Source organism: Ascidia mentula, chromosome 4 (genome assembly GCF_947561715.1).
Source record: "Ascidia mentula chromosome 4, kaAscMent1.1, whole genome shotgun sequence".
In the NCBI taxonomy this organism is placed as follows: Eukaryota; Metazoa; Chordata; class Ascidiacea; order Phlebobranchia; family Ascidiidae; genus Ascidia; species Ascidia mentula.
Window position 1 is genome coordinate 7,314,031 of NC_138569.1, and position 10,333 is coordinate 7,324,363.

The 10,333-nt window shown below is 42.9% G+C and overlaps 1 protein-coding gene across 1 annotated transcript; it reads left to right on the forward strand.

Moving 5' to 3' along the window:
- The first annotated feature begins 149 nt into the window (after nucleotides 1-149).
- On the forward strand, nucleotides 150-8,853 carry LOC145897485 (chondroitin sulfate synthase 1-like). Its single transcript, XM_082985796.1, has 6 exons — nucleotides 150-1,346; nucleotides 1,929-2,055; nucleotides 3,247-3,447; nucleotides 5,299-5,424; nucleotides 5,812-6,105; nucleotides 6,512-8,853. Exons 1-6 carry the CDS (start codon nucleotides 418-420, stop codon nucleotides 8,048-8,050), a joined length of 3,216 nt encoding a protein of 1,071 aa, XP_082841922.1. The 5' UTR covers nucleotides 150-417; the 3' UTR covers nucleotides 8,051-8,853.
- Nucleotides 8,854-10,333: the final 1,480 nt, after the last annotated feature.

Genomic DNA, 10,333 nt, shown 5'->3' on the forward strand with positions numbered 1-10,333 from the left:
ACTGCAACGATTTCCCAATCAAATACACGCGACAGTCAGTTGCTATATTTCGCCGGTTTTAATACGGCGCTGTGCGCTCTAGACCCTTCGCGTCACACGCTGTTACTTACAAACAAACAAAGGTGTTGTTTTCTTGTTTTGCAGTTGAACTTGCAGAATCATTGCGTAACGTTCAACGATACGTGTGATAGTAAACAATGGTTTGACGTCAAGAGAAAAAGGCGCAAGGACGAGCTATTTTCTATAGCTTTGTCTCCACGCCCCTGCAGCCTGTATCCGGGTCACAAGTCTGGGAACTGCAGGGAAGCGTTAATGGACTGCAATTAACTGGTTTTTCACGGGCCACCAGTCAATTAGAACATTCGCCACTTTGTGTTGGATGTCGTCGGGAGCGGCAAGAGCAGATATATCGCTGAAATGGGCTCGCAAAGACGAATGTTTAGCAGAAGGTCGGTGGCAGGTCTCATCTTGGGTATTCTGCTTGGGTTTAACCTGGCGTCATGGTTTGCTATGCCTGTCCCAAATCGCACTGATATTAACATCGAGGTAATAGCTCGCGATGGGGGTATAAGGCACGGCGGTATGGACAACGGTCTGCCCGAGTTTCGGGTGGGCGCTGCCCGTGTAAAGCACCCAGGCAACGACGGGCCAAGAAGGAGAGGAAAGGACTGCGATGACGAAGCGATTTACGGCAAGAAGGATTACGAAGAGCCAAAAGCACATGATAGTGAACTTAACGCACACGTCCAGAAACAACCGCAATTGGACGTTGGAGAATTGGGAGTGCCAAGAAACTATCCTGATTTTGATTTGGATGAAGAGCGTGAGCGGAGGCAGAAGGAGCTTGAGAGTGTCTATGAGAGCGATGTGGAAGTGGAGCAGGGCGAGATTTCGCAGCAAGACCGACTGGAGGACTTCAGGCCTGTGCCCAAAGCGCAGAAGTACGCTAACTACGACGCTTACGCCAAAGAAGATACAGAACACCAAAACAACGGTGAAAAACTGAATCTGAATCATCCCAGGAACCTGAAAAGGACACACGACAGTCCGAGGCCTCTTAAAGTATCCCCTTCCAACCCCAGGAATAGAAACTCGTTTATGTACGTCGGTGTGCTTACGGCGCAAAAGTATTTATCAACAAGGGGTCGTGCAATAATGAATACGTGGGGTCCTGGGGTTGCTGGTAAGGTGGAGTTTTACGTTGGCGAGGGAGTGAAGAATGTTGACGACGGAGGGAAATCCCTACCCTTGGTTCGGCTTACTTCAGTAAAGGACGATGTTTATCCTCCGCAGAAAAAGTCATTCCTCCTGCTGAAGCACATGCACGACACCTATCTGAACTCCGGGTAAGTGGATCTGTGCAAAATTTGTTTTAATTCGCTATTTAAATTTCGGAGTATACCATGCAACTTGCGTAGGATGCATATTGTATATTATATTGTTACATTCAACACCGATGCATTTGACATAATCTCATGCTCAAAATATTTGTAAGTAACCCATTGCTGTTGCTTGGGCTTAGTGACCGTTGTGCCTATCCAAACTGCCGCCATCGGCGATACCGCAAGATTAAGTTTTGCCGCGAATGAGGAGGGAGGTTTGAGCCTGACGATTAAACCTAGAAAGCCGCGGGCGATCTTCCTCACCACATGGAGTCTATTGCGTTCTCCTGCTAGTTGTATTATAGCCCTGTGGATTCATTTTCGGGATCTTTTATTAAATCGTTTCTTTAAAAACCAAGTCAAATCTGTAAATACGATGCCATGTTAACGGTATTGACGCAATAGATACATATTTTCTGTATTGTCTCTTGGACATTGCGTTACTGGTATATTATGCTTGTGTATATATGCGGAGTACTGACGTGTAGGTTTTCATTTTTTTCACATGCATATATTGCAACCTTAAATTGTACTTTTGTACAACAGTTACGAGTGGTTCATGCGGGCTGATGACGACGCCTATATCAAAACAGAAAAACTGGAAAGGTTCCTCAAACGACTGAACAGTAGCCAACCAATCTTCCTTGGTCAGACAGGACTAGGAAACGCCGAGGTCAGTAAAACTCTCTTGTGTTTGTTTGACTATTATTTTGTCCCAATTGAAGAAAACCGGAAAGTGGAAAAACATTTTTTGTGGTTTGGAGTACACGTTCAGGATTGCAACGGAAAATATAAATGAACTGATACCACACGCCAAAACCATATGTTTTCACGTTTCAGCAGCAAACCTCAGTTAAATTGACTGATAAAAGACGCCCAGAGTAATGGGCTTTATCTTATCGTTCGTCCTTATCTAACACTTGTTGTGACCGCCTGAAACACATCACTCTGTCCCCAGCTAAATAACATGACGTCACAACTTGTTGGCACGTGGTGTCCGGATGCCAGCGTGGAGGGGGTGGTCGTTGGCGACAGTCGAACACTCACATTTGTTGACCCACATATTTCAAATTGTCCAGAACTGCCAAACCTTTTGCTATTAATAGGTTGTGATCGAGATGGAGACTGCTTGTAGAAAAGCGAGGGCTATTTACTTAACCCAATGAACACGATATATTAAGCGCAGCGGCCATGGAAGGACATGAGCGTTATGTTTTTGAGACTTGGTTTGGCTGTCAGGCGTGTTGTTAAGCATGTTTTCTGCAACCAAATTTTGAGTAATTCTTCATTGGGTTAGTTCGTAATAGTGTGAACTTTTCAGCCCAAATTGAAACAGAGTCCTTTTGCCCCGCTTGAATACCCACCAGTGTAAACTACCAACAACTGTTCTGTCGACCGAACAAAACGTTCTTACAATGCACCCAAACGTCTTTCAAGAACGACAGAAAATTGCTGGAAAAACAAACATTTCATATGATTGTGGGACTCGTTGTGATTACCCTTGGGCATGTTTGCTTACTAACTAAATCACTGTTTAAATCGAGAACAAAACTTCGGTCAACCACAAGTTAGAAACAGTCCATTAAGGTTGGAAACAGTAAAGGTTAACACAGTAAATCGTTCGGTTTGCAAATCCCTCGACAAAAGCGAAAAACCTCTTTCACATTACACTCCTAACCGCTTTGGCAAACGTTTTTTCGTTTGGGATATCGCGTATGGTTAAGAGTTAATATATATATATATAAATGACCTGTTCTCCAAGGAATTGGCAACTTTTATAGCCTTCAAATTACCGTCAAGTTTTACATATCCAAGCATGCCAAAGTGCAAATTAACCACACATTTTTCCGTCCCGTGTTAACAGGAGCGAGGCCGATTGAGCCTGAAACAAGGCGAGAATTACTGCATGGGAGGTCCGGGCATGATCTTTAGCAGGGAGGTACTGAGAAGAGTGGGACCGCATATCCGGGAATGTGTGAAGAATCTCTACTCGTGGCACGAGGATGTTGAATTAAGTCGATGCATTCGGAGGTTCGCTGACGTAAACTGCGCATGGTCGTACCAGGTTTGTACTTTTTTCCGATGTAGTCGAAATCTTAAGTAATTTTTGTTACGTGTTGATAAAAAGGCTGGGGCTTACATTGCGTTTGAGGATGCTGATGTTTTGTACATGATTTAAGTATATTATAACTGTATATAAGGACAGAAATATTGTAATACATAAGCCACTGAGATTACCGTATAACAAGATATTCTAGGTAATACACAGCGCATAACAATAAGTATAGACTGTTCTGCGGCCTTCTATACGTAAGAAAATCCACATTATGTCGTGGTCATTACCATAGATATTGCCTTCAACATGTATACACTAATGCCGGTGCCAATATGTTGTAAAAGTGGATTTCAGACCACGGTTCCGCATCTATATCACCTTTAGAAATGTTTACTGATTGCGATCCAATGGGCTTAGAGTGCTCCACATAAAGCGAACTTTTGTCCAGACACGCGTGTGTATATTGCTGGTGCCGTTTTGTTAGCAAATGTCAGACAGTCGTCGGCGCATCCGTATTGAGATGTGATAAACGTTTGCAAATAGCGCGAACATTGTGCTAAGGCAACGGTGTTTACATTAGAATATGTGGATAGGGGGTTAAATTACCACGCATATAACTTACATTACCAGTAACCTTTCGCAGTAAGGTTGTACATGTTTCTGCGGCAACCGACCAATTTGCTTTGTCGCGTTGTCTGCCCGGCTTGCCACAACCAGCACTTTCGCTTACACTTTAAGCCTCATTTAAAAGAAGCTGCTGTGAGCCGGAAGGCATTGAGTCGAATGAATGACCGCCGGACCACGTAGGTGACCTATATGCAGGGCGCCCATCGGCTAATCGTTAGGCCACAGGTTTTCTGAATTCCTGAACCTTTTGATGTAGCTGAGGCTAAACAACTAATTTACAGTTCTTATTGGCCACGAGTATTTCCGCTGTGCAAAGCTCTAAAGTTTGTCCCGTTTGATGTTAAACTAAGTCCCTTGTTCCAAGTTTGCTACAACATACAGAAGAAAACTACGATATCTTCCATAAGCTTGCTTAGTACTTATTTATGAAAAACTTGTTCAAAAAAAAATTCCAAATGCGTTTACCTCCAAAAAAAACTTTCCAAGAAGCGTTTGTTGAATGTGCAAGGTCGAGGGTAAAAGTATGACGCTCAGTAGGAAAAGTCTTCTCAGCAGTCATGAGTCGGTTCATTAAGCATAACGCGCCGAGGGAAAAGTAGGTCAATGCTTCAGTTGTGCCCTTACCCAGCGGATCGTTTCCATATGTCGGGTTCATATCCTTCTGTAATCCCTGCAATCAAATAAAGCGCAATTTGAAGTTTCATTTCCTGTACTGACTGTGACTGGTGGAGTGTGGGGATTTACACCTGAACATCAAAGCGCAGTACGCCATGACCTGCAGATCAGTTTTGGTCACTGGCGCTTCTCTTTTGCAAGTAAAAAAGCTTCCGAAGCAGAAACCTGTGGCATCACCTGTTCAACGAATTACCGGCATAACTGAACATGTGCCACCACCGCACGCGCTGTAAGCCAACCATGCGTGACGCTTAGCACAATACAATCCCTTGTGACGCAACGGTATATGTCCCGATACGTGTAAACCGCCGGCCTGTTAGTTGAAGGAAAAGGCTTACGGTTAAGTCTATATCTAAATCATTTTTAACACAAATTCCTTTGGGCTCAAGCTTGTTAAGAATTATTGTTAGTCCACCAGTAGTGGACCAACAATATTCTGGTGATTTTTATGACTATTTCTATTCCCGCTGTCCTGTTTCTTTATATAGGTAGATAATGTTACGTTTTTTTTATGATATTGATTTGAATTGGGGATGAATATAGTTTTTCTACACACAGATGCAAGAACTCTTCTATGAACACTATTATCTGCGAAAAGGTTACATCGACCCCGAAGTTGATCGATCGAATCCCAAACTCTATTCGGCTCTCACTCTGCATCCAAATAAGAATCCGGCATATCAAGTAAATTACTTGTTATAAAGACGTTCATTGGGCGATAGTGTTAGAATAGAAACAACCGGTCTCATAAAGGACCTTCAAAAATGTATAGGTTGCACGAGATCTTTGTTAATGATAGGATTTTTGCATGCAAAGTATATTAAGATATACCGTTATGAAATTTTTGTGTGTACGCTAAGAGAAAAGTCAACAATTACATCGTTGTTTTGCCTTTACATTGCATTTATGCCACAGTTAAAACACTGTTTTAAAAGGGGTTTTGTGAAAAATGCAGCAATGCCTTGGTTTTACTAGATATGTAAACCGAACATATAGTGTAAAGTTTATGGAATCTATAGGACGACCAACTAAAAGCTTTTATTAAACTCCGGTTGGTTTATAATTTTTAAGGTAAAACTTCATTCCTTCATGGGAGGAAGTCAAATAGCGGAGAAGCAGAACCGAATCAAACTCCTCCAGCGCGACATCCTCGATCTGAGTCGGGAGTTAGATCGCATTCCAGGAGCAGAGGAATACATGCTCGGCTTGCATCCGACTCTTCATCGTTTTGTTCCCAAGAAGCGAGAAGACGTGATTCCCTGGGACTTCATCAACGACCGTTTGCTTTACGCATCCCCACCGCACCTTGCAAGAAGGGCGATGCCGACCCACCGGCAGATTTCTATGCGTAACATCGTTATGCAGGTATGAAATATAAGTCACTGTGACAAAAATTTTTTTGAAATTAGATTAACATATGAATTGGAGCCACCTGGGTTTTCCCAGTTAGATTCAAATTAGAACTAGGATTTTGCCCTAATTCATCAAACTAGAAAATTAGAATTATCTAGTTGTCCAAGTCTGGTCATAAACCTGTTGGTTTTTAGAAAAGAACACGTTGGTTGTTATATACAAATAATATTTTGGATGCGTAATGAAAAACTGTTCACTTTGTGTATGCTGACCATATAAAAAGGATTACAGTTCTACCAAGAAATCCGTAAAACACTTTTTGAAAGTATAGCGAACTTTGGCGATATTATACATTTTGTAACACAAGCGTTGTTAATCAGCTTATTTCCACTTACCGTTATACGTTTCACAAATAAAGGTCATGCGAATGATGAACGCGAACGCCAAAGCGCGGGGCCGCGTCATCGACTTCAAGCAGATTGCCTACGGGTATCGAAGGGTGAATCCTCTGTACGGCGCCGAGTACATTCTCGACCTCTTACTCATCTATAAACGATACAAGGGAAAGAAGATGACCCTGCCGGTCAGAAGACACGCCTACCTCCAGCAGTCCTTCGTGCGCACTGAAATGTGGGAAAACGATCCGCTGAACAAGAGCGCCATCTTGCGGAAAATTTCCGTCTCGCGACAGGGAGTTGTGGATTCGGTCGTGTCCTCATTTCTAAAAGGCTCGAAGTCTTTTATCGCCGCTATCGGCGTTGGGGGCGATGCAGAGCCCGAGGCTCAGGTAGATGTAAGCGACCAGATTTCCAGTGAAAGCAAAACTGAAAAGCTACGGATGGACTCGGGGGATTTTACCTCTTACGAAAATGATGTTGAAAAGACAAGCGTACCCACTGTAAACATCATAGTGCCCCTTGTGGGACGCGTCGAGACGTTCCGAAACTTCATGGCCAACTTGGAATCAGTCAGCATGTCACGAGGTGATCCTGTAAGTCTACTCGTGGTACTTTTTAAACAAACCGACCCAGTGAAGCAACGAGAAACACAAACAACAATAGAAATATTAAACTCGTACGCGGAAAAATACCCGCTTTATGATCTTAGATCCATTGAAATCGGAGGCCAATTCTCTCGTGGCATGGCGCTGGAAATTGGCGCCTCCCACTTTTCCAATGACTCGCTACTCTTCTTCTGCGACGTTGATGTGGTTTTTGACATCGCCTTCACACGCAAATGTCGCGCAAACAGCGTCCGAGGTTCGAAAGTGTACTACCCGATTTTGTATAGCGAATACCACCCGAGGTTCAAAACAACCTTGGCCGAATGGCAAGACTCTGAACACGACGTAAGTGCGTTGGAGGCATTACAAGACGGACTGCCAATTAGGACGGAGCAAAACTCAATGGATCACTTCAACATAACAAAAACTGGAGGTTATTGGAGGAACTATGGATACGGCCTATTATGTGTTCACCAGAGCGATTTCATAAACTCTGGTGGCTTTAATATAAAAATACAGGGGTGGGGTCTAGAGGACGTAGACTTGGTGGACAAGTTTGTCAGCGGCCTTAAAACCGGGCCTGTGACCGGTGCGTCAAGACGCAACCCAGACCCGGATGTAGTGGTTGCCAACAAGAGGGCTTTGTCTATTGTAAGAACGCCCGACCCGTCGTTGGTGCACGTCTACCATCCATCGACTTGTGATTCCGCTTTGGCCGAAAACCAGTTGCGCATGTGCCTCGCTTCGCGGGCGTCCGGAATCACATCTGTCCACAATCTGGCCGTTGCCTGGCAACGCAGCAACGCAGGCCGACCGGTTTACCACCCGGCAGCAGAAATCCGTGATCCCGTGAGCGACATTGTGCCTCTTGTAGAGGATGAGGACAATGACGAGGAGCGGGACAATCGTGGCGTTGCGGAACGCGAAGAGGGAGCAAAGGACGGCGACAGATGATAACGGCAGAAGATAGGGAATTACTTAGCAGTGACATGCGACTGCTGCCATGAGCGAGATGCAAGAGGCAATCTGTGGTGGCCGCTGATAGCAAGAATGAGGGGATTATTGAGATAGTGACCAGAACGCCTGCAGACCCGCCATCGACCATTCTTCATATGTTGTTTTATTTTGGGCTGTTATCATATCACTTAGCACAGTGAAACTCCGCAAAGAAGTTTAATGAAGTGCAGGTTACCACGTGGTTTGATGGATCAAGTACCCGAAGCGTTTGGTGCTTGAAAATACAATACGTATTTCACCAGATAGTTTTTAGAAAACATGTTTTTTGAACATCTACAATGTATTCCACTTGATTGTAGTTTGTAATCGTGAACTTATTTATTTTGTAACAAGCAGTGTGATTATTTTTTGTTGAAAAAATAGTAACGTTAACCTAAAGTTCATTGAACTCTTGCAACAAATTTTTCTTACTTTTTTTAGCTCTCGTTCTAAATTGTCCATCATTCAAAACTGCGTTTATGCAAACGTCTACCTCAAAACATATTCAACATTATCGCAGTGACGAATATCCGCTTGTGGTCGCTCTTGAGCTAACGTTTGCGGTCTTGTTACCTTCGTGTCACTGTGACCAGCGTGGTGACTTCTACTTGCGACATTTCTTCGACGCGAAATCAGTGTTGATATGCCCTCAACCTGTACGACCGCGTTTTCCTTATCTTTTGTTTTGTCTTCCACAATTTTTATTTTGATCGTGTTTTTGGATACACATAAACGAACAATACGGTCTATCTCGTTGTTGCTCGAAATATATTAAAATAATAACCACTTGTGGTGATGTGCTGTGATTACATTGAACTCGGGCACAATGACAACGCGCAAACATGGTCCACCTATTTCTGTTCGTGTTAAAAACTAAATTTTATGGCAATGTAACTGTGCTGTCAGGCCCCAATGACTATTTAGGTGGTTGCAGCTGAATTTTTGTATTTGTCCAGCAACTATTTTTGACCTGAATGGGGAGACGAGAAACATGGGCCTCACATAATACCACAAATAGTCTTCGTTTCTGCACGCCTGGCCTGAATTTTTTCCAACCTCTAAGCACCAATTGACTGGCTGAATAAAATACCTTAACGCTCAATCAACCTTAATCACCATATGCATCACAAATTGGTTTATGGTGTGTTCCGATAATTGGTATGATGGTTATGAGAAGGAGAAGGACAATTCCACCCTGCAACTCATCGGAGTAGAAATACGAATATGTGGTTTTAGGCTAATTCAAACAAATAGACAAGAAATGTAAATAATAAAATTTTGTGTAAGCTGCAGACAGATGGCCACTGTTTCGACCTGAAAGGTCTCGTCAGTGCAGCTGGTGTGACTTTCAGACAACTTTGCTGACCAAACGGCCAAGCAAAGACTTCCACTTTGTGGTGACTATACAATCACCGTCATACGTTGGGCACCAAACTAGGTGCAACCAAAACGGAGAAAACAAGGTGGAAACACTATGGCCAAGCAAAGCTCAACCAATAGTGCCGTCAGGCCCCATGTCACAATAATCATAAGATAGTAATTTGAATTGTGTAAGCTGCAGACAGATGGCCACTGTTTCGACCTAAAAGGTCTCATCAGTGCAGCTGGTGTGAAACGACTTTGCTGACCAATGAAATTTTGGTTGAGAAAGCAAGGAAACATTCAGAAATGGACCTTTTAATCAGTTGCAGTCGGATTATTCACTTCAAGAGAATATTGGGCCCTACCGAACGTTCATTTTAAAAGTGATTTTCAACGTTTCAGTTGAGATAACATAGCATTTTACGGGAATAGGAAGCACACATTATTTCTTTATGTTATGCCCACCTATTTATTCTTATTTTTGCAAATAAACTATACAGTGCAGGTGTAAATGACATCAAAAATAAAATTATTTGGATTTAATTGATAAAGATACCGCAAGAGAGTGTATTGGGTGAAATACAAAAAAATGTAAGTGCATTTTTTCAGTACATTTAAGTTGTTCACTGCAGGATTGTAAGAGAAAAATGTTATTTAGACAACAAATCAGCCTGTTCTTGCAAGGTAATACTGACGGATCTCTCTTACCTTGTCAGGTACCCAAATTTGCTTACAAGTGTGTTCGCTAATCGTCAATCACTCTTTGTAAGTAATTAGCGGGTTTGTATTTAGGATGGTTTCTCACTTCAGCACCGTCTGCATTTTCAATCATGCGTGAATCTCGCCCTTTCATGGTCAATCGAATGTTTTTTAGGCAAT

What these genes read in the sequence shown, in the direction of transcription:
- LOC145897485 (XM_082985796.1), top strand. Translation starts at nt 418, where the DNA reads ATGGGCTCGCAAAGACGAATGTTTAGCAGAAGGTCGGTGGCAGGTCTC. An exon ending in GACACCTATCTGAACTCCGG is followed by an intron (nt 1,347 to 1,928) that starts GTAAGTGGATCT and finishes TTTGTACAACAG; the next exon opens with TTACGAGTGGTTCATGCGGG. An exon ending in CAGGACTAGGAAACGCCGAG is followed by an intron (nt 2,056 to 3,246) that starts GTCAGTAAAACT and finishes CCGTGTTAACAG; the next exon opens with GAGCGAGGCCGATTGAGCCT.